Source organism: Mercurialis annua, linkage group LG3 (genome assembly GCF_937616625.2).
Source record: "Mercurialis annua linkage group LG3, ddMerAnnu1.2, whole genome shotgun sequence".
Taxonomy (NCBI): Eukaryota; Viridiplantae; Streptophyta; class Magnoliopsida; order Malpighiales; family Euphorbiaceae; genus Mercurialis; species Mercurialis annua.
Genome location: NC_065572.1, coordinates 17,377,605 through 17,405,142, shown reverse-complemented (window position 1 = coordinate 17,405,142; position 27,538 = coordinate 17,377,605). Strand labels below are relative to the sequence as shown.

Genomic DNA, 27,538 nt, shown 5'->3' with positions numbered 1-27,538 from the left:
GGAGATCCACTCTCAGGTGATACCGGACTCCCCCTGAAAATCCTAAGATATGAAGGAGACGCCGAATCCCTTAAGATTCGGTGATATGCCAATTGATACCGAATCCCTTGAGATTCGGTGATATGCCAATAAAGACCGAATCCCACATGATCCGCCCAAAGCGCGTTAGGTCCGGGATTCGGGTAATCGACCAAGAATGGAAGTATTGTCCTATTCGGACACAAACACTATATATGGAAGGATGAGCTCTACTTTAGGAAGATAAGACTATTTAGGAAGACGTTCCTAAATAGGACTCTTATCAGATTAAGGTAGATCTCGATAAATTAGGAGAATCCCTACGATATTGCCGAATCCCTACAAAGTAGGATTCACCTGCCTATTACGACTTTACAAGGTATATTCGACTACTATAAAAGGAGCACGAGGTATGCCTAGAATCACAATTACATTCATATACACAAAACGCGGCTCAAAGCTCTAAACTGACTTTAGCATCGGAGAGTTAATCGGACAACCACTGTCCGGTTAGCTTCTACCTTGTTTTGCAGGTCTTACTCACCGGTTCAGAAGGCAGACTCCATCAATAACCTAATATTTTTGTTATTTATATTTTTTTTACGTTTCGTGTCCTTCATTTTAAAGAAATGTGGTTTTTCCGTGTCTGTTTCATATCATTTTTGTTTCTGTGCTACTTAGGGCTAGACTCATATATCAGACCCTTGTACTACTTTTAATTTTTTTAAAGGATCGTAGGCGAATCTGAAAAAAAATTATAATTAATTTTAAATTAAAATATTTAACCAACTCAAGGATTATATGAGAATACGTATCTGATGAGTTGATTTCAGCAAAGCTCGTAAGACTCGTGCAGACTAAATATGACAACACGTATTTGATGGTCCGTTAAAAAAATTCCCTTAATATCAATGGGAGTTGGTCCAAGTGGTAAGCGGCTTGGTATCGCATAAGCAAGGTCTCGGGTTCGAGTCCTTGTGAATGCTGAAAATTCCCACTGGAAGACTAACCCACCATGCCAGGTGCGCGACACGGGTCGGATCCGGATTAGTCAGGGCGAAGCCTTGAAAACCGGATGGGCTTACCAAAAAAAAAATTCCCTTAATAATAAATGGTTTGCTCAGATATTCAGATGAGTAAAATTGAATTATAAAGACTAAGTACAAGAGTCCGTGCTAATTTGGAGAAGGTGGCAAAAATTAAATTTATTCTTTATGGATACGAAAAGCTCTCTAGCTAGAAGGTTAAACAAGTCCAATGATGTTCAGTAGAAATGTGGAGAGTAACTTTGGTGCGGCTATTGTGGGGGTCCTTAATGTTAGAGTGGTGGAGGATTAAGGCAAGTACCTTAGGTTGTCTTCGCTTATTGGTAGAAATAAAAGCCAAATCTTTCAATTTATCAAAGAAAGGATTTGACATAAGGTAAAGGGTTGGAATGCAAAATACCTTTCGAGAAGTGGTAAGAAAGTTCTTATTAAGTCCATTGCTCAAGCCGTAGCAAATTATATTATGAATGTCTTTTTAATTCCGGTAGGTTTGTGTGATGAGCTTGAACGAATGATAACTTTGTTTTGGTGGAGTAGTAAGCGTTTTGAGAGGAAGGGCATTAAATGGGCTAAGTGAAATAGACTTTGTTTGCTTAACAATTCGGTGGTTTGGGATTCAGAATAATCCATGATTTTAGTATTGCGATGTTAGGTAAACAAGCTTGGCGTTTAATTTCAATAAAGGATACCTTAATGGCTAAGGTGTTTAAAGCTAAATATTTCCCTAATTCTAATTTTTTGAATGCTAAGTTGGGATCCAATCCAAGTTATATTTGGCGTACTATTTTTGAAACGCAATCGATTATGAGAAAAGGAACAAGGATTGGAATTGGGGATAGAAAGAGCACGCGAATTTGGCAAGATCCTTAGCTTGACGGTCCGCACTCGTGTCTCATCACTAATTCGCAGCCCAATATTCACAAGGAAGCAAAGGTGAGCCAATTAATGATGGTTGAGGAGAAGGCATGGGATATTGATTTAGTGGTTGATTTGTTCTCTCCGGATGTTGCAGCTAGCATTTTTAAAATCCCGTTAAGTATTAGGGATATTGAGGATAATTGGTACTGGATGCCGGATTTAAAGGGTAAGTTTTCAGTTAAGAACTTTTATAGGTTTATTAAGGGAGAGGTTTCAACTAGAGCAGATAATGTTTGGAGATAAATATGGAACATGCAAGTGCCGATGCACATTAAGAACTTCTTTTAGAGGGTTTGTGCTACTTATTTGCCTACATGCAATGCTATTGCCACAAAAAGAGTGTCTATTTCTGCTTCTTGCCGTGTTTGTAACTGTTTCGATGAAATAGTGATGCACTTGTTTGCTAAATGCTCTTTTGCAAAGGATTGTTAGAGGAAAGTTGGGTTGGGTATGCTGGAGGTTGATTGCTTATGCTTCTTGGAATGGGTCTCGTGTGGTTATAGGAAATGGACTCTGAATCTTCAAGTTTGGCAGCGATGCTTTGTTGGCATTTATGGAGCAACAGAATCAACTTAGTGGTTGAAGAAGGGGGTGTCGATTTTGGAGTTGGTAAATTCAGCAGGCCATCAGTTAATTGCTTGGCAAAAATCATAAGCTACTAGTTCTCTTTGAAAAGTTATTACCATGGAGAAGGATGATGGGCAAGTCCGGTGGTCCAAACTAGTGGAAGTTTTTTTAAAATAAATGCGGATGCTAGTTGTGGTAAGGGTGGGAGTTCTATTAGTGTAGGGTATACATTGAGGGATAGTAATGGAGTTTTGTTGAGAGCAAGGGATGTGAATTTTAGGGGCAGTTTTGAGCCAATAGTGGCTGAAATTATGGGAATTCGGGAGGCCCTAAGATGGTTATCAAACTTATAATATGGTGCTTAAAGTACTTAAAAGTTAAAAAAATGAGATTTTTTTACAAATAAACCCTTAAAAGACAATTTTAGGTTGATAATGTAATATAGGGGCGAACCAACCTCCAACGCCTTAAATATCCCTAAGTCCAATGAAGATCAAATCCGGCCAAAGGCTCAAACAACTATCCTGGCCCATAAGCCAAAGGACCTCTAAGCCCGGATCATGAAGCCCGGACTATAGACACTAGATCAAAAGGCTCAAAGGCCCAATAAGAATAATATTTAGAGATACCGAGATATGGACATTTTGTAGCTCGTACTCTTACTTTAACAGTAGAACTCACTCTCTAATGTTCATACCTACATCACCGAGATACAAGTAAATCCACACATTACTTGCTTAACAAGAAAAAAGAGGACCACCAAGAATTCTCTGACACGCGCGAGATACCCTCGTGTCAGTTATGCCTGACACGTGTTCGTTATAGAATAACAGGATGGGCAGCTCAGTAAATCAGAATGGGGACTAGAGAAGAAACATCCAACGAAAGGAAGACCTTCTATATAAACCAACTTATAGCTAAACCTTAAGGTATCTTCTTTTTTTTTTCTTATATTTTACATCTCTTTCTCTTCTCTTTTCTTTTGATAATAAATTGTCTTGATCATCGGAGTGAACGAAAGAAAATCCCTTATGGTGTTCTTTCTAACTGTTGTTTGTGCACTTCAAGTCTCTAAACCACCGTAGATCTACCTTAGAGCTTTAGTAATTTATCACTTAGTCATGTCCATATGAAACTCTTTTCCTATTTTTATTGTGAAAAGGGGCAAATATGCCCCTATCGTATAGGGTGTGGAGCAAGTAGACTATTTTTGAATTTTGGATCTCAATTAAACCCCCTAACGTTTCAAAAGTAGGCCATATAAGCCCCTCTATGTAACAGCGTTTACAAAACGTTAGTTTCTGCCTATGTGGAATGTCTTTGTCATATTCCACGTGGCCAAAAGGGGGAAAATATGCCCCTATGGTGTATGGTGGGAACAAGTAGGCCCTTTATGAATTTTCGATCTCCAATGAGCTATTAACGTTATAAAATCAGCACATTTAAACCCTTTTATCTAACACCATTAACTAAACCCTTTGTTCCATTACTCCATATCTACGTGGAATGTCCATATCATTTAAAATCTCGGATAAAAAATTTCACGTGTCATAGTCATTTTTAAAGTTAAAAAAACATTTTATTTGCAAATAAAATTTTATGGACCTTTTTAGCCCTCTTCCATATAGGGTCTTTAGACGAATAATGTACATAGTCCTTCCATACAAATAACATGTATGTTTGTCTTCTGTTTAAACCCAGCTGGATTCAAATAGACAGACGTATGGTATGTTCGTTAGTTCGAACCTAGGTGGAATGCATGTGGGCTGAGTCGATGGATTTTGGTAGTAACCGGTTCAAGGTCCCGACAGACAAATATACTTGTGATAAGTTCCCTCAATCATGAGTGTAAACGACCGAGGTACTGGGTTGTGAGTGATGCTACTCCATATAAGCTGCTCTGGGCAGTGGAGTTCAATATCAGAATATGAGATCGTCTATGAGCATTGAGGCAGGTAAAATGGGACTCCTACAGAGTAAGATGGGAAGAGAAAGTCTAATGCAATGCAGAAGGTGCAAAATATATCTAGTAAATGAATGTGATCGATAAGACGCAAGTCGTATGGTTGTGTCCAAGGCAATTGTTTTTGAAAACACTTCGATAACATTTTGGGTTTTTAATGTTTAAAAACAGTTTGATCGTCCCTAGTGGAGTTGCCACTATGAGCGGAGCGGGGTTTGAGAGCCGCTCGCTTAGGCTTATGGCTGACTTCGGATTTGGAAAAGTTTTAAAAAAATGGAGTTGCCACCTAGCTAAACTAGGAAATACCTTTTCTACCGACTAGACACCCTCACGCGGTTATGGGTGAAATAATCGTGCATCGGACCAAAAGACCGGGTTGATGAACACTGCCAAAACTTTTATACTTTGGCTTATCGATTATATTCATTTACTGGGTATATCTTTTATATCTCATCATAATCATACATGCAATCCACGTGATAATGTGATGGAAATGTAAAAAAGTCTAGAAAGTTGGTAATGGAAAGCAATAAAGCATGTGAGACGCGCATATGACTCGATTTGGACTGGCATATAAGACATGTAGCAAATACTCCTAAATAAACATCTAATCATGGGTTTCTATCATGTAACAGACATAGGTGGGTCTTAATCATATTGCATGCACAAGGACTAAATCGGATGTATATATGATATTGATTTCAATGAGGTCATCTTGAATGCCTATACAACCATTATTTACTTTTGATGGCAATCCTAAGATTTCTTAGTGATTTGCTGGACTTGCTCCTGTTAATATTGGATCTGGACATGCTTTGAAAAGCACATAAACATTGCAAAGATACACAAGTGCATTTGTTATACATACAAGGTTAGGAATACTTTTTAACCTTGAAGAACCAAAATGTCTGACACTCGTCTGGAGTCTGTCTATCTGTGTGATCAGAATCTAGAATCGGTCAAAACATGGAAGTTCTTTGTCTCATCGATACGGATCCACTAGTTTAAACAAGGGTCGATTCCGAGTTCAAACGAACCTGAAATTGCTTCTAGAAGTTTTTGGTCTCTAACGGGCTTGGATTTCAGGGACTAGATGATGGGACAGGTTATAAAAACGGCTTTACAACCTAAAATATATTGGGTCTGGCCCATTACAAAAAAGAATATAAAACTACAACTTAATACAGAATCATGACCTCAAACTGGGCCCAATTTCGAGCTAAAACAAGCCAAGAAACACGAAAACAAGTTCTAGAGCGAATATGGAACATATGGAATGGTCGGTTTAGTCCGTCAAACTTGCAAATTGGCCCATAAATTTCTAGGGCATAGCAATTAGTTCGATTTCTCAGACTTCATTATGACCCCTTTGGACTTTTATATCTATTTGCAGCTAATTACACTTTAATCCCTCAAATTTATCAATGTGCACCGATCTAGCACGCTTGATTTCAAATAGGTGGACCACAAGCTCGACACCCGGACGAATTTCTCTAGAAATCATCATTGGACGCTTTAATACTTTATCGCCTTTTATCAATCCAAAAAAGGGTGTCTACAATTTGGTTTAAAATATAATATGTACAAAGTACAAAATATAATAAAAGTTTTATTCTATATACGAAGTTTAAAATTATAAGAGTCAAATTGATTTTTGAAAATTTTTAAGTGTTAATTTGACAATAAATTTAACAATAATATAAATATTAAGAATCTTTTTTAATCTTTTATCCATTCCACAATAGAGTGTGTATTTCACTTGCGGGGATGAGAATGGAGGAAGGTGTGTTTGAACCGGTTTGGCATAGTTGTGGGTTGAATTAATCCTGTTTTGCAAACTTGGACCTATTTGATCTTTCGTGCCAAGTTGAAGTAGTGAATTGATCCTTTGTTCCAAGGATAATATCTAGAGATATCAAGATATAGACATCCCATAGTATGTACCGCTGCTTCAACTGCAAGACCCACTCTCTAACATTCACCGAGATATAGATAAATCCACACATTACTTGGTTGGTAAAATAAAAAAAAGAAAGCACCCAAGATTTTCTGATATATGAAATATTCTTTCCCACACACGAAATACACCCGTGCCATCTCTCCTGACCTGTGTCCCTAATGGAATAACAGAATGGACAACTCCGCAAATCAGTATGAAGATTAGAGAAAAGGCCTCCAATGAAGAGAATATCTATATAACCCACGTTATAGCTGAACCCAAAGGTACCTTCTTTTTTTCACATTTTACACTTCGTTTTCTTCTCTTTTCTTTCTATACTAAACTGACTTGACCGTAGAAGTATGCAGCCGGGTACTCTTTCCGGTTCTCTCTGACATTTGTTCGTGCATTTAAAATCTTTGGACCGCCGTGGATCTACCTCAGAGATTTTATAATTTATCAAGGCTCCCTAAATGCAACATACAAGATGTTTTAATGAGTACCAATGAACTTACTCAATGAGCTGTAACTCAAACGGTGTAAGCATTTTGCAACAATCCACTAGGTCGTAGGCTCAATTTCTCCACAAGTGCTCCCCCTCCCCAATTATCAAAAAAGATGTTTTAATGAGTTTTAATGTATCATTATAAAATAAATTAATTATTTAATGAAATAAAAGTTTAGAAAAATTTAGTCCTTCAAAATCCATAAAAAAATTACGAGAATTGTGAAGCTCAATAATCCTGTGATAGGTAACATTATTCTAAAATTACACTTATAAATCAATTAATTTAGTTTGCACCAAAGTTGAGAATAGCTATATGAAAATGGTATGCAGCTTAGAAGACGGGCTGAGTAATAGCTGCTTGTTTAATGAGCCTGATCGAATACCCAAAGGAAAAGTTAATTCAATACGGATATTAAACCTGATGCAGTACTAAACTACTAGAGGAGAAAAAGTTAAAGATAAAAACAAGCAAACAGCGGCCAAATTTTACTCTTATGATTGATTGATTGATTGATCACCAATTTGGTTGCCTTCCATTGTTTAAGAACCAGAGCAGAGTCAACTGTCATTTCTTCACTGATAATCTGAAGCTCTCATTTTCAATGCCCTTGTTTAATACATCAAAAATGTAGACAATTATTGTCGTCTTGGTCCACCTCCAAATCGTGTACGTAGGTTGTCATAAATACGAGAAACTTGCAACAGCCGTGGATCGTCTCCAGGTATCTCACGTTCCTGCGCTCAAAGTCATTTGACCATCAATCAAATAAGCAGATATATTACAAAAATCAAGACCCTGTTGCTGTATTTGAAGCATAAAAAGCAAGGGATATAACTAAAAGTTGCAAAGAACAATTGCTATGCTTCTCGCTTCAATTGCCGCTTTTTTCCTTACTACGTCCTCAAGTATCTATTTTGAGCTTTTTGGCTCCGTAAGTCGGGAGCTGATTGGTGTAGGCCAACTCAAACTCACATAAATGTCGCAAAAGGTTTATGATCCTTTTCAACAATTTTCATCGTAAGAAATGAGTAGCTTGGTCGACTTGAATGTTCACAATTTCTACTTTGAACTATTTTTTCACTTTAAATAATATAAAGAAGAACAGCCGGTTAAAAGACAGCGAATCTTTTTATTTATATGCTTATCTATTTTATTATATTAATAGATAAGCATATAAATATCAGAGGAAAACATACTGCTTCACAGCAGCAATATACGTACTTAATTATTTAAATAGAATAAAACAATTGATTAAAGAAAAACATCTCCAACATGGAGGCAAGAAGACTCACTTTTAGACCATTGTAATATGCTTCCACGGATGATAATGAAGGAATTATTTTGCGAGCTTGCATCAGGTCCCATATATAATTAGCTGTTGTATATCCACCGGTCTGCAAAATATAATTACAAGTCATTGGCAGTTAAACTTAAATTTTCAACTGATAGATTTTATTTTATTTTGATGAATAACTGAAAAGTATAAGAAATGGTTCTTTCCACTGCCCAGCAAATTAAGAAATGAATACCGACATAAAACAGAATCTACTGGCAATTTCCTCACCTTTTCACCAGCTGCTACAAGGAGGAGATCACTTCCTAGTTTTGGACTCAAGAAATAGTTTCTGGAAGTCATGTTTACCTGCATTTTCCAAGAATCCATAGAATAAGCATAGTCATCACAGCATTAGAAAACAAGGGATAATAGCCCAACCATACCAGTGTATCCTGAGCAAGTTGCATTCCCTTGGGAGTATACCCTACCATGGCACCTTCTACAAGCGTCTACAACCACATAAGTTAAATAATCTCAGGATGACCATATTCTGAAAATTTGGGATAATAAAGAAAAAGAAAATAGTAGCTAGAATAGATTACTAAGAGCCAAGAGTAACAGAACATATATACTGGAACCAGCAGGCGCGAAAAAACAGGCAGCTACTCCAAAATTCACAATAAAGCAGATGTAAGGAATATATAGAATCAAAAAACCCATTTTCCACTAACAATTAGACTAGATCAAATCTCAGACTGAGCTTAGTTTCCTATATTTGATCCAGCCTGGACCAACTATTTGGGCCTACTCTTTTGAAAAGGGCTGGCCCAATAACATATGTATACTTTTATATGTGATTTGCTGAGCTTACAGGAATGAGGTTCCCAAGCCAGCTTGGAAATATTTAGGTTTTCCCAGTTTGGGATAGGGCTTCGCCTGATAGAGAGAGGAAGGCCCAACCTGAAAATATCCTGCCCAGGAGGCCTGAACCCATGAACAGGTCTACTGACACCCCAAACTTTTCCATTATTTGCACCAGGCAAGCATAAGTCACTTAAGAACAAAAGAATGATAAGTATGAAGAATGATGCAAACATAAATCATTTCAGAGAACAAAGGAATGATAAGAATGAAGAATAAGGCTAATTTTGAAACTCATATTTACAAAAAAGAAACTCTACCCCACCAGTACATCTGAATTCTAGTAACAGAGTGACATGTAGTTACATCCATCAAGTTGTGTCATTACTCGTTACTATTTTATCCCTTGGATTTGGCCATAAAACAAAAGCAACAAAATAGTTTTTCCTATTATAATATTAAAATTCAATTTACAAGATATATTAAAATGATCATCCGACTTCTAACATGTAGTTTTTGTTACCAAAACATACCGTATATAGTTCAATTGCAGGAGTCCTTCCGGAATTCATGTATTCTTCAAAAGTTTTAGCACCATTGTCAATGTCTCCAGAATGTAGATAACACCTAGGTACAAATGGGATTATAAGACAATTTAAACTATTGTACGGTTGAAAAGTGCAACTCAAAAATCAACTTCCAGGCAATAGCTTTATTATCCCAACAAGGCGAGGTACTAGACTATTATCATTTAAACAATTTCAACTAATGCCTCCTTTATTGTCCAACTATTGTTCTCATATTGGCATATGTTATACTAATTCAACTGCACCTATTGACTCTGAATATAAGATGAATGTATCAAATCATTCAGCAACTTCATCATTCTCATCTTTTTCTAACTTACAAAATTCAGACTATTATCTCTAAGTGTGTATTTCTGGTTCTTCTCTTCTCTGACAAATTAAAGGTACACTTTCTAAACTTCTTTGTTTTCACTATGGCTATTTTATGGAGAATATCTTTGATGCAATCATTACCAGGCTAACACATACATCTTTCTACCTGTCAACAAAGTGTATTTTATTATGGAAGAGCCATGACATTATTCCCCATACAATATATTTATATGCCTGAGCCTCATGTGATATATGCTATGCAATAGAAATGGAGCTCCTGGTCACTTTAAACTTTAAGGGTGTGTTTATCTATAAAAAGGTGTGTAGTCCTACTTTCTAGTTGTCAAGATGGAACGTTTAAGAGGGGGAAAAACAAGTAAAATTATCAGTGCAATAACATAATAGTTTCTTAGAAAATTGATCCCTATTTAAGAGTAAGGATAAGCATGTACTAAGAATTAGATATAAAGCCACATAAATCTACATGTACGCCAACATAAATCATTTTTACTGGTACATTCTTCATTAATGGTGTATAGCTCAACTAAAAGCTAATGACTATGAATACGTATAGACAATAAATACCTCATTGTTTGCAACACAATAAAGACATCTGGAGTTTTCCCATCCTTCTTAAGCATTTCTAGAAGAGTTTCCATGGCCTAGTACAATGTAAGCATAAATCATATTTTTGGCATACAAATAACATAAAAAGAGAGCCTGTCAAAACTAATCAAAATATGAGTATTTAGTTATAGCAAACGAAAATATAAATACAGATGTACAAAAGTACCTCAACATTCCTAAGTTCTGCACAGGCATGAAATGCAACATGATATACGGTTAGTTGCTTAACTATAAATCCTCCTCGCCTGTGAACATAGTCGGCAGTTGGTAAATTATATAATTCCTCTTCAGATACACCCATCATTACATTTTCGGCATTGTAACTTGATGATTCAGCAGATGACCATCCTTTTGATTGCTCAACAAATTCGATTATCTATGAAAAAAAAATCACATTAGAAGAGCTTTGAGACTAAGATGATGAAAGATCTTCAAAGCAGAAATAACTTTTTTTTAATTACTTTCTTTGAGGTATCATCGGATAGTGGCTTCTTGTTCATGTGTGCAGTAATCAATCCTGCATAGCAGAACTTGTTCAAAGCAGCACCAGCTGCAGTCATATCACGGACAATAGCATACCTGTAAAGATATTTTTAGACAGTAAATACCTCACTGTTTGCATCACAAAGAGGACATTGGGAGATTTTGCGGTACTTAAGCATATTTCTAACATATTTCCTAGTACAGAAAAAGGCAATTCTCACTAGCGTAATACAGAACAAGTAGCCATATAATTAAGGAAGTCGATAACACCGAGTCACTGGCTTAAAATAAAGAGAACAAACATAGAGCAAGAGCGAATAGCATACACTCGATCTAATCGGCCAGCTGCTGCACATGCATTAAGTAGACACACATAAGTTTGTCCATTTGGCTTCACTTCATTTTTCTTCATTTCTTCAAAAATCTTAATATGGCAAAAGAATAAGTTTCATAACAAAGATGGTTTCTAAAGTATCTGACATGAGAGTATTTAAATTTGTAGCAAAAGTATACCTTCACTGCCTGGTCAGAATTGTTGCATTTGGCACATGTGGAGATTAAAAAGTTGTATAAAACTACCTGTTACATAAAGTAAAATCCATATCAATGAACTGCAAAATGTTCTACCAGATTACTGTAAATAAACTTTTTATCCGATCTGACTAGTTTCAAACATTATGTTAAGCAAATAAAAACTGCAACTTAGTTTGAAAAATTTCCGTTAAGCAAATAAAAACCGCTGCTCAATTTCCTCTTCAAAGAAAAAAAATAGAAAAGTTAAATTTCCCAGTTTTTAGATAAGGACAGGGATAACTTGACCCAGACATTCCAAGTATGAAAATCTCACAAAAAGAAAAATCTAAAAGAAACTTTATTTGAGTTATGGAAACCCAAACAAATTCTTCCATGAAATTTCTTTCAAATTTCAACAAAGCATTTTGATGTAAAACCCAGAAATGTACAGAGACGTTTATGTCACATCCCAAATTGCTTGCTAGTGTGTGCTTTTTGCAATATTCATCACAAATAAACACTATTACAAACCAGAAATGTGATAATTTTAATGCTAGGAGCACTTATACACCAGTAACCAAGCAAATCTATTAACTAATTTAGTTCTGTTATATATCACTGTACGAGGCTCATCATGATAATCCGAGGAGAAGTTTATGGTGGACAATTGCATACCTTATTACTTTAAATCTCTGAAAAATATGAATATAAAAATTTAATAGTTCAGTTTTTCCGTCTTAATATTTATAGCACTGCCCATCTTAAAACTAATATTTTTTAAATTTTGCCCATCTTACAAACTTTAAGTTCAATATTGCGGCGCATAGAGCTGAAAAATGTAAACATTGAATAAAGGAAGACAGGGAATACGTACATCGGGAAGCAAACCCGTAGCTTTCATTTGATCAGAAAAGAAGAATGCATCCTGCAATCGAGCTCCTTTCATTGTGCCAACAATCAAGGAATGAAAGGTATCTCGACTCGGCTGTACTCCATCCAGCACCATATCATCGTACACTTCTCTCAACAGATAATGCCTACACTTCACCATTTTTCATTCCATCCTTATTATACAGATTCCATCAAAAAAAATGAAAAGAGTTAGCGAGGAAATGATTAATTGACCTGCGTTGAGCAGTGACAGAACCAACAACTGTATTGTACTCCGACACATTATTTGCGTAGTTCCGTTTCGCGTACTCTTCCGTTGACGCCGCGTAGTAACGGCGGCCTAACCGTTTAAGCAGCGGACTCCGGTGACCTACAATTTAATTGTAAATGGTTATGTTTGTATTGATTGAATTGATTTGAGGGATATGATAGAGAGAATTACCAAAAATTGATTGAATTAGAAGCTTCATGATTTGAATGAGTGAAGTGAAGAAAATAGGGTTTTACTGCACAACAGGTTTAGTATTTTTCTTCATTCTAACGCCTCGTTTTGATTTCAAACTCGTCGTTTTGATATCAAACTCGTCGTTTTGATACATACATTCCAAAATAAACATGAAAAAAAAAATTCACCTATTTTGAAATATATTTATAAAAATATTTTGAACTTTCAAAAATTACACTTCCTGTACTATTTAAACCATTTTAACTTATTTTTATATTTACAAGATTACTAGAAATGGAAAATTGGAAGTGTGGGGGCAGCAGGTAGTGGTTCCTCGGCGACCACTCGGCGAAGTACGGTGACTGTTCGTTGAAATTTGGCTGACCAACAACAATTAATAGTGATATGTTTACCAATTGTTAACTAGTTGATAATTGACTGTTGACTGTTGACTGTTGAATGTTTGACTTGTTAATTTTATTGTAGACCAAATGTTAACATCTATCATATACGAGTAGATCTTAAGTGGATTTTACGTGAATTGTAAGTGCATTTACTCTCCTGAACACAATAATATAAAATCCATTAAAAATCAAGTCAAATTTACCATGTGAATCCATTAGATTCATGTTAGTTTTAAATACTCAAAATAATTAACCAAAATCCACTAGGGCCTAACTGCGGCATTTTCTACTCTTCAAGTGTGGCCGATAGCAATGGTTTTAAATGAAAACGTTTTCGCGAAGTAAAAGCATCGCCAAAAGATGTAACTGCTACCTTGTCGAGTACTACGGGCAAAAAGAAGTCGGGGTTGTAATTGGTTGAAGATGATGACATAAACATGATGATCAAGAGCTTTGCATAAAAAATTAAAAATTATGCTGCCCATGATTCGATTTTGGATAGAAATGCCGAGACTACTGAGTAGTCCTACCAACAATAATAAAAAACTCAATTCGAACCTCCAAGAAATGGAAACTCCTTGGATGGTTCGTGTCCTTAAACAATTTGAGAGCAATTATTGCCCAAATTTGCTATATTTGGCGGAACCTCGACTTCACTATAATGAAATCAATCGATTCAGGTTTATTTTTTCGTATTTAAATGGTATTATTGTTAACACTAAAAAATATAGTGACGGCCTTATCTTATTATATTCTGGAAGAAGAATTCAAATAATGAGTAAGAAATTTTTTTAAGATCATATTGACTTTGATATGTCTAAGGAGATCCTTAGTAAAATTTGGAGGGGAACAAGTGTTTGTGGTTGGCCAACAGCCCATGACCGGTGTTAGTGCTACATTTGGGACCTATTAAAGCAGATTTATAGGTCAAGATCTAGTATGTGGCTCGTATTTGGTGATTTCAATAAAATTCTTTTTGATAATAAAAAATGTAGAGGTCGTGACTAGGATAACAGGGATACGGAGGTTCTTAGACGGGTTATAACTTAAAGTGGCACTAAAGATCTTCTATGCCTTTTTTGAGTTGAGGCTGTTATTCTGGGGCTTAAGTAATTGCAGTGCAAAATTCCATCTCCTGATGGTATGTTTGTTTTATTATTTACCTCTTATTAACATATTGTTGGTGATTATGTTACATGTTTTGTGCTTGATTTTATAAATAGTGGAATTATGTCTTCTAGGCTTAATCATATGCTCATTTCCCTAATTCCAAAGGTTAAGTCTTTATATGAAAGACTTCGTTCCTATTAGTTTAAGTAATGTAGTGATAAAAGAAAAAATCTCACATGATTTAATAAGATAAAACATCACATGGCCATTTTGTACCAACATTCCACATTGCTAGTTTATAAGGAAACCTACTCAACAAGTCTCTAAATAAAGGCAAGCAAACCTATTATTATAGCAAGTTAAGCTTTATTGCCTCTTTTATATAGTACTTTTCTATATTATATTGAGATAAAAACTGAATTAAGCTTTGGAGTGGATTTCAGACCAAGAGTCTGAAATCCTATCTGACCTTATTTGTCTTGTAGGACACAACTCAAAATTCACCTAAGTATCAAATTTGTCATGAAGCGACCCAGAAGACAAGACGATCTCAGACCATATCCATCATTTGGCGCCGTCTATAGAAAACGAATAACTTTCTTATAAATAAATTTTTGATGTTCAGATTCGCTGAGAGATCTACATCTTTCGGAAGTCTTCAGCAAGCGGCAAGAGGCTAATAGGTTTATTCCAGTACTTCTTTAAGTAAATGGCCTATAATAACATGATGTAGGAGATACGCCCAACACATTAGATAATTAAATTAGGAAGTCTTTGCTAGAAAATTTATCCTTGTATATTTTAAATATTAAATTCCGATATATAAGTCTAAATATCATTTCATGTGAGACCAGTGATACATCCAAATTGTATAATGTTGGTCACCTACATTTTTACATCCATTTATAGAAATCTTATATGGATATAGATACGCCCGATACGCAAAACATAAATACCCTGTAAAAACTATATGATACTCTCCTTTTGGAATTAAGTGTCAGAGGTAGTCATTTTAAGCACCATAATGTTATAATTCATGTTATATTATGAATTGTTTTACACTTGATCTACTATAAAGCACAGGTCGACCTATCGGTTATTAAACCGAATTCAAGATAATATCAGCTACAAACGGGCAACGTCCCATACAGAAGCGGCACTCGATGAAGAAAAAGGAAAATTCTACAAACGGGCAACGTCGCGTACACAAGCGACACTCGATGAAGAAAAAATAAAAATTCTATAAATGGGCAACGTCCCATGCACAAGCGACATTCGATGAAGAAAAAAGAAAATTCTACAAAAGGGAGCGGCCAAAATTTATTGAGAAACATTTCTCAAAAGGCATCTGCCAAAATTTATTGAGAAACATTTCTCAAAATAAAAATACAACAAACGGGCCATGTCGCGAATTCAAGCGAAAATCGAGCAAGAAAAAAGCATAATACCACAAACAGCCCACGTCCCGAACTCAAGCAGCAATCGATAAAGAGAAAGGCATAATGCCATAAACGTGTCACGTCCCGAACTCAAGTGACAATTGATCAAGAAAAAGGTATAATGCCACAAACGGGCCACGTCTCGAACTCAAGCGATACTTGATCAAGAAAAAGGCATATGCCATAAACGGGCCACGTCTCGAAGTCAAGCGACACTAGATGAAGAGAAAGATATTCGTCAAAAACGAACAACTCCCTGAATTCGATAGACATTCATGTAAAATAAAAAAGAAGAATAGATAAAAAAAATAGATTATAGGAAACAATGGCAAACACTACATGCGGGCACTGTCCAGACACAAGAGGAAACTCTAAACAATAACAATAAACAAATACATGCCACAAAAGTACCGCCTGAATAGAAGAACCATACATAAATATATGCACAATTCAGACCCCTAGATGGAGAGTGAAACTCCTCGCTCAAGATTTGAGAACAAGATAGAGTAAGGCACACGACCATAACAGATCTGACACAAAAAATATTACACGAAGACCGGATTTCTGAAATGATGAAAGATCCAGACATACAAAGAAATATTATATAAAGACCAGATCTCTAAGATGATGAGAGATTTGGACATGTAAAGAAATATTATGTGAAGACCGGATCTCCGAAATAACAAGAGATCTAGACATACAAGATTATATTATATGAAAAAGTTCAATACCATATCTTCACAATGATGAGGGATCCAGAAGTGCAAGTAAAATATTATATAAAGAAGTTGAAGACCGTATATCCTCAATAATTAAAATTCGGCATACATAAATAACAATGAACAATTTGAAGATCAAACCTCCGAAGTAATGAGAGATTTGGACATGTGAAGTGGAAGACCATATCTCTTAGACAATGAGAGATCTGGGCATAACGCAAAAAGATTATATGTCGTTGAAGATTGAACCTTTGAAGTAATGAGAGATTCGGACATATAAGAAGCTGAAGATCATATCTCTTAGACAATGAGAGATCCGGACATAGAAGAAGATTATATGTCGTTGAAGACCGAACCTCCAAAGTAATGAGATATTCGGACACATAAGAAGTTGAAGACTGTATCTCTTAGACACTGAGAGATTTGGACATAGAAAAAGATTATAGGTCATTGAAGACTGAACCCTCAAAAGTAAAAAGAGGTTCGTACACATGTGAACTTGAAGACCGTATCTCCACAAGGGTGAGAGATCCAGGCGTACAGGAACAATAATAAAAAAGTTGAAGACCGAACCTCCCAAGTAATGAGAGATTGGGACATGCGAAGTTGAAGACCGTATCTCCATAAGGATAAGAGATCCGGGTGTACAAGAACAATAATAAAGAAGTTGAAGACTGAACCTCCCAAGCAATGAGAGATTTGGACATGTGAAGTGGAAGATCGTATCTCCACAATGATGAGAGATCCAGATATACGAGAATAACAATAAAGACGAAGTGGAAGATCAAACTTCCGAAGTAAAAAGAGATTCGAACATGTGAAGTGGAAGACCGTATCACCATAATGATGAGAGATCCGGGTAACGAGAGATTCAGACACATATGAAGTTGAAGATCGTATCTCTGAGACAAGGAGAAATTTGAACATGTACGTATCATGAATCAAACCAAACATAAATATTTGCATGATACGATAATGCGGGGGGGGGGATTAATGATGGAATAAGATGGTGGCAATGTGATTATGTCATGTGATTATGTTATGATGATGATGCCATGTATGTCTTGGTGTGTGATACCTAGCATGTGAGGTGTCGGATGGTGGCAACACCTATTCTTGGTGTGTAACACCTAACATGTGAGGTGTTAGATGGTGGAAACACCTATGCTTGGTGTGTGACACCTAGCATGTGAGGTGTTGGAGTTTTTCCATAAACTCTTGCCTAAATAGAGGTTGCCTTTGCTCATTCAACACAACACACAACATATTACAACACCAAGTTGTAGAGAGATAAAGATATACTTAAGGAGTTCAAGTAGTCGTTAATCATGGAAAAGCTTGGTGAAGTTTTTTATACATCCGAACAAAGACGTAATCGCGGCGAGAGTTTGAGCTTAGGGTTGCTCAGAAAGAGGAACTCTTGCGGATTACTTCAAGGCGGGGATTTAATCGAACGCATACTCGTGTAGATGAGCTTGAGGTTGCCGTACTATCGGGACTACAAGAATCGTTGGAGAATCGACATAGGTATTCTTACGATTCCTAGATGTGTGCTTTAATAACTAAATGATATGATAATCCATTTGTTATTGATATGATCATTTTTTGGATCCGGATTATTGGAATTTCGAATTTGAATTGAATTATGCAATTCGGACCCTCGTGTCCCGCTGCGCCAACGCATCCTACATTCTTAGTTTATAAGGAAACCCATTTAACAAGTCTCTAAATAAAGGCAATCTAACCTATTACTATAGCAAGTTAAGCTTTATTACCTCTTTTATATAGTACTTTTCTATATTATATTGAGATAAATACTCACTTAAACTTTGGAGAGGATTTCGGACCAGGAGTCTGAAATCCAATCTGACCTTGTTTTTCTTGTAAAACACGACTCGGAATTCACCTAAGTATGAAGTTTGTCACAAAGTGACCCGGAAGACAAGACGATCTCGGACCACATCCATCAGTTTACAAAATTATCTCTAAAGCATTAGCAAATCGTTCGGAAATAGTATTCTCTTCTTTTACATAATTCAAAGTGCTTTTGCCTGACCGATTAATTATTGATATATTATTATAGCCTTTGAGATTTTCCATTCCATGAAGCATATATAATTAGTAAGAAGGATATAACAACCCTAAACCTGATATGAGCAAGGCCAATAGTAGGGGGAGTTGACATATTTGAAATAAATTACGTGTAAAATGGGGTTCCTTACATACTTTATTAGTCTTATTGTGTAATGTCTCTGTTTTGTTACCTTTCCTTTTCATATTAATTGTCATGACCCAATCTCAGGGCCGAGACCGGCGCTAGGGAATGGGAGTGGTTGCTCCGAAACCCGTAGCAAGCCTAAAAACGTAAAATAATTTTTCTCGAAACATAAACGTCGTGCATGACATACAATAACACGTGTCATGCTGAACACACATGCCAGGCTTACATATCCTCTGACAATCTCAAATATCAAAACGTAGCAAGCATAAAACATTTAAAACTTTAAAACATTAAAGTTATATTTATAGAAAACTATACATTACAAGCTAACTTGCAAAACCCTTATCTACTGCAGCTCTAAGAGTAAAGTACTGTTTCTTTACATACTTTCAAAAATACAGACTTCTGGAAGTAGGATAGAAGTCCGTTGCTTCAAAGCGTCTTTAACCTGGAAGAAAGTCTGTGAGGGGTCAGTATATGGGAATATACTGAGTGAGTTCGTACATTTACTAGTAAGTACTCAAATAAAACATAAAACAATATTCAATCGTATGCAGTCAAGTACGAGATCCGACTGAAACCTTAATCCTCAAACATACTAATTATCAATCAAGCAACCTAATCATTAATATCAAATTGTGAGTCCAACTCACTGGTGGGTCCAACCCACTAGATACGGGGACTCCAGGCTACACCGTAGCCGAGTACTTGCTCGTATCGAACTATACCTCAAATCTCAAATTTCATGATCATAGTCAGCTCATAGCTGTATCGAATCAAAACTGGTGATCACACAGTCCTATTGCCGCTCAATAGGTAGCACATTCCATCGGATCAATACTGGTTTCAAATCAAGCGTATGCGCAGTTCACATAAAAGTTTCGCATATAAAACATGCAGTTCAAATATAAAGCAATATAAAATAATTGCTTAAATAAATACTTTAAAAGCAAATCGTATAAACTCACAGAAAATGCTTATCCAAAATAGTTCAGTGCTCGGAAACGTCAAGCTTCTCGAGCTTCCGGTCCAGCTGGTTCTTGCCTCGCCGGATCTAAGACGATTTAAAAAGAACAATTCAAATCAGAATGCTATTCTAGGATTGACTCTAGACTCGAGACTCGACACACTGAGTTCTCATCATGTCTTACTCGATTGACTTTCATTTAACTTAACAAATCTTCGATTTAGCTTCAATACAGCTTTAGGTTTATTATTAAACCTAACCTCTTAATCATTAATTGAACATTACAATCTCCCGTTTGTTTCTTTGTTATCATCGTCCAAAAGCTTTAAATCAGTTCAAGAAACGTCTAATCCAAGTTCTAGGCATCAGGAGGGGTCAAAAACGACTGAGGGGGCCCGAAAATGACCTTGGCACGACGTGCCAAGGGGTGTCGCGTCGCGACAGCGAGGGCAACAACCCCAAATTCGCACCAAATGTCACCAAAACTCATTCTGACGTGCTTAACGACTTTCCTAACATATCTAACACATAAATAACGTCTAAATCCATTCAAAAACACAATAGAAACGTTTAAATCGAATCGAATATGTAATCTATCATTTCAAATTGTTTTCTCATCAAATATACTCAATTAAACGGAGAAACGACTTGCTTACCGTGATTGCCCTTTGGAATACGATCGATTTGAGTTATAAAGCGTCGAAAACGGACGAGAAACGGAAACCGCGCGACGAACCGTAATGAAAACGGCGAGCGAGAGAACTGAAAGAAATGAAAGTGATGGTTTCTGGATGATTCCTTCAGCTGAAGGAATTATATATATTCTGGCTAATTTGCACTTTGGTCCTTGAAATTTTTCAAAAGTTTCAATTTAGTATAAAACCTATCCGCTTCCAAATTTTAAACGATCTCCGATCGACTCGAAACTTTTACCATAAATACTATAAATTATTTCATGGACTTTAGCGAAATAATTATCATTACGGGATTTATAATTTATTTTATATTAATTTTCTAAGCTAAATCCTCAAATCCCGCTAATTGACTTATTAAAATTTATTCTAAATTCCCGATATAATTAAATTAAATTCTCCTTAATTTAATTTATCGGAAATCTCGACACGTGGCACGACGTAATTATCTTAAAATATTTTGGGGTATTACATTCACCCCCCCCCCCCTTAAAATAAATTTGTCCTCGAATTTAAAATTTAGCCACGTACCTTGAGTTAATAGATATGGGTACTTCTGCCTCATATCCTCTTCTATCTCCCATGTGCACTCTTCTATGGACTGACTCCTCCAAAGAACCTTCACCATTGGAATTTTCTTTGTCCGCAGTTGTCGTATATGCGTGTCGACAATCTGCACTGGCCGTTCTTCATACGTTAATTCCTCGCTTACATCTACCACTTGCGGTTGAATTATTCGAGAAGGGTCTGGTACATATTTCTGGAGCATGGAAATATGGAAGACAGGATGAACTTGCGACATCTCAGGTGGCAAGTCTAATTTGTAGGCAACTGAGCCTATACGTTCTACGATTTGGTATGGTCCGACATATCTCGGAGCCAACTTGCCTTTCTTTCCGAAGCGAATAACTCCCTTCATTGGTGACACTTTGAAAAACACGTAGTCTCCGATTTGAAATTCTATATCCTTCCTCTTGGGATCCGCGTAACTCTTCTGTCGACTGGAAGCAGTATTCAGACGTTGCTTTATCAACGGTACTTTTTCTGATGTAATCTGGATGATCTCTGCTCCAGTGAGTTTCCGTTCGCCAACTTCATCCCAACAAATAGGGGATCGACACTTGCGACCGTATAGTGCTTCGTAAGGAGCCATCTCAATGCTCGAGTGGTAACTGTTGTTGTAGGCGAATTCGACTAAAGGTAGATACGTATCCCAACTACCTCCGAAGTCTAGTACGCATAGTCGAAGCATGTCTTCTAACGTTTGAATCGTTCGCTCAGACTCGCCGTCTGTCTGAGAATGAAACGTAGTGCCGAAGTTCAATCGCGTTCCTAACGCGTCTTGTAGGCTCTTCCAGAAATGAGAGGTAAATACGGAACCTCTATCAGACAAGATTGACACGGAAACTCCATGTAGGCTCACGATTTTGTCGATGTACTCTTGAGCTAACTTCGCTGCCGAATATGTTGTCTTGATCAGTATGAAGTGTGCTGACTTCGTCAAACGATCCACGATTACCCAAATAGAGTCAAAACCTTTCCGTGTCTTAGGTAGTCCGACTACGAAATCCATCGTGATTTGCTCCCACTTCCACTCCGGGATGGGTAACGGCTGAAGAAATCCGTAAGGCCGCTGATGTTCCAATTTGACTTGCTGACAAGTCGGGCATTTATCCACAAATTCCGCGATATCTTTTTTCATTCCGCTCCACCAATACGTTCCCTTGATGTCATGATACCTTTTTGTGGAACCAGAATGAACGCTATAAATCGTCCCATGAGTCTCTTCCATGATCTTCTGTCTCAAGTCGTCAATGTCTGGTACACACATTCGATTGCCATATTTCAGTATTCCGTTGACGACACTGAAATCTTGACTCTTCCCTTGTTGAACTTCCTCAATTAGATGTTTTTATTGAGGATCATCCGCTTGCAATTCTTTGATTCGATCTATCAACGTCGATCGTATCGTTAACTGAGCCATTAAGTTTCCAAGAGATGAAATCTCGAACTCAATCCCTTGGCTGAACATCGTGTGAATCTCGTTGATTAATGGTCTCCGCCATGTCGTTGTAACATGAGCGAGACTTCCTGCTGACTTTCTGCTTAAGGCATCTGCCACGATGTTGGCCTTGCCTGGATGGTATTGAATCGTGCAGTCATAATATTTTAGTAGCTCCATCCATCTCCTCTGTCTGAGGTTCAACTCCCGTTGATCGAAAATGTACTTCAAGCTTTTATGATCTGTAAAGATCTCACACGTGGCGCCGTATAAATAATGTCTCCAAATCTTCACTGCTGCTAGTTCTAGATCATGCGTCGGGTAGTTTGTTTCGTGCTTCTTAAGCTGCTGTGAGGCGTATGCAATCAATCTACCGTGTTGCATAAGGATGCATCCTAGTCCAACTCTTGACGCGTCGCAGTAGACTGTGAATCCTTCCGTTCCTTCTGGTAATGCTAAGACTGGTGCCGTTGTCAGACACTCTTTCAGTTTCAGAAAACTGAGTTCACACTGGTCCGTCCAGTTGAATTTTGCGTTCTTCTGAGTTAATTTCGTCAATGGTATAGCAATCTTCGAAAAGTCCTGTACGAATCGTCTATAATATCCCGCTAAACCAAGGAAGCTTCTAACTTCCATAACTGATTCAGGTCGCTTCCATTCTATCACAGCTTCGATCTTCTTTGGGTCAACCTTGATACCGCTTTGTGAAACCACATGACCTAAGAAAGCCACTTCCGTTAGCCAAACTTCACATTTAGAGAATTTGGCGTAAAGCTGGTGCTCTCCTAACGTCTGTAGTACTATTCGCAAATGTTGAGCGTGTTCTTCTTCTGTACGCGAATAGATCAAAATGTCATCGATGAATATGATCACAAACTGATCCAAGTACGGTTTGAATATCCTATTCATCAGATTCATGAAGGCTGCTGGCGCGTTCGTCAATCCGAATGACATAACGAGAAATTCGTAATGTCCGTATCGAGTTCGAAAAGCAGTCTTTTGTATGTCATCGTCGCGAATCTTCAACTGATGATAGCCTGATCTCAAGTCGATCTTGGAACAGTACTTCGCTCCTTGTAACTGGTCGAACAAATCGTCGATTCTAGGTAACGGATACTTATTCTTAATCGTCACCTTATTCAATTGTCGATAATCGATACATAGTCGAAGCGATCCATCTTTCTTTTTCACGAACAACACTGGTGCACCCCATGGGGATACACTCGGTCTGATGAAACCGCGATCAAACAACTCTTCTAGTTGATCTTTTAGCTCTTTGAGCTCTTCTGGCGCCATTCGATAAGGAGGTATCGATATTGGCTTCGTGCCAGGAGACAATTCGATACAAAACTCAATCTCACGATCTGGGGGTAATCCAGGTAATTCCTCTGGAAAAACGTCTGGATATTCTGACACCACTGGTACATCACTTAAATTTGCACTTTTCTTCTCTACGTCTCGTACTATTGCTAAGAATCCTTCACATCCCTTCCTTAACATACGACAAGCTTTAATAGCTGAGATAATACTCGTAGAAGATTCCATCTTGTCACCCTGAATTGAAACCTCTTCAATTCCAGGCGTGTTAAACGTTACTGTCTTCTTTCGACAATCCACGTTGGCGTAGTGCTGTGCTAGCCAATCCATTCCTAGTATGACGTCAAAAACTAATACCTCAAGTAAAATCGATTCAACTAACAAATCTTGTCCTTGAACTCTCACAGGACAAGATGGATAAACGGTACTAACTTCCACACTCTCTCCGACTGGGGTAGCTACTGACAAAGGATTCCTAACATACGATGGTTGCACTCCTAACTTACTAGCGAAGCTAGGCGAAACAAAGGAATGCGTAGCGCCCGGATCAAATAAAATTAGTACGTCTTGAGAAGCGATAGGAAAGGTACCTTGCACCACAGCATTGGAAGCCTGAGCCTCCTGAGGATTCAGTGCAAAGACCCTAGCCTGACTCCCGCCAGCCTATGAAGTCTGACCAGTACCGCGACCTCCGCCATTCCTTCCTCCTCGATTTATGTAACCACGGCCTCTCTGGCCAGTGAAGTACTCCCTGTCTGATCATACCCTGATGCCACCTGTTGCGCAGTTCTCTGCTGCTGATAAGAAGGTTGCATCACAGTAGTCATCGAACCCTGAGGCATCTGTCTCGGACAATCTCTAGCAAAGTGACATCGTTGACCACAGTTAAAACATGCTCCACTAGCAATGTAGCATGCGCCGTAGTGTCTCCTATTACAATTCAGACATAAAGGAACTCCGCCTCCCATATCACTCATAGATCTGGCACTAAATCCGGTGCCTGAAGTACTGATTCTAGTTCCATATCGAGCTCTCTTATTTTGCTGCTGACGTGATGGGGGTCGAGAATGACTCCTAACATATGATTGGGTAGGTGCGCTCTGTACGCTGCGAAGCACATCACTTCTTATAGGCGCAACATTGGAAGGATCGGGAATCTTCCCAAAACGAATCAGAGAAACTTCCATTTGTCTAGCGCTATCGATCAATTGCACCAAATTTCTCCCGATATCAGACGTCAGACTCACAAATTCAGCTCCTAGACCCTCTACAAATCTCGAGTTCACTCTGACTGGGTCTGTAGTCAGGTCTGGTGCAAACCTACTCACTCTGGTAAACTCCGTCACAAACTCTTGCACAGACCGATTGCCTCTACTTAAGGTCAGCCATTGACTACGATAACTCTCCGTCACCGCATATGGTAAGAAGTATTCTCTAAAGTGGTTTGCAAATTCAGCCCAGGTCATAGTATCCATGGTTGGCTGAATGTGCTGCTGAAACCAATCTTTCGCAGGTCCTTTCATTGACATTTCCACCATAATGATGGTCTGTCTCTCGTTAGCTTGCAGACGTTGAGCGTTACGTTCTACTTCTTCAAGGAAATCAAGAGCATCACCTGAGCTGTCAAACTTAGTTGGCTTAAGGCGCAAGTAAACCAAGACGATGTCTCGATCAGTAAAAGCAACATTGCGTAGCTGTTGCTGTTGTAGTTGTTCACGATGCATATTCTGCACCTCAGCCTGATTGGCTTGCATAGCCGCAATTCCCGTAAGAAACTGATTCAGATCAAAACCCACAACATTAGGTTGTTGGGCTTGCGCTTGCACTCCAGGTACCTGCGCCTGGGCCTCTTGGCCACCACCTCCTCCGCCTTGAACAGAAGACTCATCTTGAGCTTCTGGATGGACATCATGTGCCCCTTCTATAACGTTTCGTGCTGCAGCGGCAGCTCGCTCTTCTTCTTGTCGTTGGTCAGACATCCTGACCAAGACAAACAACGTTGCTTTGCTACATAACGCATATCATCGCAAACGTATATCATATTAAACGCGCATCTCATCACATACAAACACACACGTATGACAAACTCACATCCTAGAGGGAAGGCTGAAAGTTTGAAAATCAAATGAATACTTAACAAAGACAAGATTCAAATCCTATGTGCTGCAGTAGATTTCCTAGGATTCCTAGAAAACTTTCATCACATAACACTTTACTGAAATAAGCAATGGTAACTGGACCATGCTCTGATACAAACATTGTCACGACCCAATCTCAGGGCCGAGACTGGTGCTAGGGACTGGGAGTGGTTGCTCCGAAACCCGTAGCAAGCCTAAAAACGTAAAATAATTTTTCTCGAAACATAAACGTCGTGCATGACATACAATAACACGTGTCATGCTGAACACACATGCCAGGCATACATATCCTCTGACAATCTCAAATATCAAAAAGTAGCAAGCATAAAACATTTAAAACTTTAAAACATTAAGGTTATATTTACAGAAAACTATACATTACAAGCTAACTTGCAAAACCCTTATCTACTGCAGCTCTAAGAGTAAATACTGTTTCTTTACATACTTTCAAAAATACAGACTTCTGGAAGTAGGATAGAAGTCCGTTGCTTCAAAGCGTCTTTAACCTGGAAGAAAGTCTGTGAGGGGTCAGTATATGGGAATATACTGAGTGAGTTCGTACATTTACTGATAAGTACTCAAATAAAACATAAAACAATATTCAATCGTATGCAGCCAAGTACGAGATCTGACTGAAACCTTAATCCTCAAACATATTAATTATCAATCTAGCAACCCAATCATTAATATCAAATTGTGAGTCCAACTCACTGGTGGGTCCAACCCACTAGATACGGGGACTCCAGGCTACACCGTAGCCGAGTACTCGCTCGTATCGAACTATACCTCAAATCTCAAATTTCATGATCATAGTCAGCTCATAGGTGTATCGAATAAAAACTGGTGATCACACAGTCCTATTGCCGCTCAATAGGTAGCACGTTCCATCGGATCAATACTGGTTTCAAATCAAGCGTATGTGCAGTTCACATAAAAGTTTCGCATATAAAACATGCAGTTCAAATATAAAGCAATATAAAATAATTGCTTAAATAAATACTTTAAAAGCAAATCGTATAAACTCACAGAAAATGCTTATCCAAAATACTTTAGTGCTCGGAAACGTCAAGCTTCTCGAGCTTCCGGTCCAGCTGGTTCTTGCCTCGCCGGATCTAAGACGATTTAAAAAGAACAATTCAAATCAGAATCCTATTCTAGGATTCACTCTAGACTCGAGACTCGACACACTGAGTTCTCATCATGTCTAACTCGATTGACTTTCATTTAACTTAACAAATCTTCGATTTAGCTTCAATACAGCTTTAGGTTTATTATTAAATCTAACCTCTTAATCATTAATTGAACATTACAATCTCCCGTTTGTTTCTTTGTTATCATCGTCCAAAAGCTTTAAATCAGTTCAAGAAACGTCTAATCCAAGTTCCAGGCATCGGGAGGGGTCGAAAACGACTGAGGGGAGTCGAAAATGACCTTGGCACGACGTGCCAAGGGGTGTGGCGCCGCGACAGCGAGGGCAATAGCCCCAAATTCGCACCAAATGTCACCAAAACTCATTCCGACGTGCTTAACGACTTTCCTAACATATCTAACACATAAATAACGTCTAAATCTAT

The 27,538-nt window shown here is 37.7% G+C and overlaps 1 protein-coding gene and 1 long non-coding RNA gene across 2 annotated transcripts; one reads left to right on the top strand and one right to left on the bottom strand.

Annotated features, from left to right (window-relative positions):
* Positions 1-6,487: 6,487 nt before the first annotated feature.
* LOC126674361 (uncharacterized) lies at positions 6,488-7,140 on the top strand. The gene is made up of 2 exons (XR_007639517.1): positions 6,488-6,735; positions 6,810-7,140. It is a non-coding gene; the product is annotated as an uncharacterized LOC126674361 (long non-coding RNA).
* Positions 7,141-7,167: 27 nt separating this feature from the next.
* LOC126674360 (pentatricopeptide repeat-containing protein At4g35850, mitochondrial) lies at positions 7,168-13,061 on the bottom strand. Its single transcript, XM_050368804.2, has 13 exons — positions 12,953-13,061; positions 12,745-12,880; positions 12,494-12,656; positions 11,620-11,685; positions 11,433-11,530; positions 11,085-11,202; positions 10,790-10,999; positions 10,582-10,658; positions 9,631-9,724; positions 8,680-8,745; positions 8,525-8,602; positions 8,253-8,354; positions 7,168-7,694 (listed from the first exon to the last, which is right to left on the bottom strand). The coding sequence occupies exons 1-13, from the start codon at positions 12,978-12,980 to the stop codon at positions 7,596-7,598; spliced, it is 1,335 nt and encodes a 444-aa protein (XP_050224761.1). The 5' UTR covers positions 12,981-13,061; the 3' UTR covers positions 7,168-7,595.
* Positions 13,062-27,538: the final 14,477 nt, after the last annotated feature.

Bases quoted from the DNA above. Each gene is read 5' to 3' on its own strand.
- LOC126674360 (XM_050368804.2), bottom strand. From the start codon at position 12,980: ATGAAGCTTCTAATTCAATCAATTTTTG. The intron at 11,531-11,619 runs GTATACTTTTGC...TGCCATATTAAG, and splicing joins ATTCTGACCAGGCAGTGAAG to ATTTTTGAAGAAATGAAGAA. The intron at 10,659-10,789 runs GTACTTTTGTAC...ACATTGTACTAG, and splicing joins CAGAACTTAGGAATGTTGAG to GCCATGGAAACTCTTCTAGA.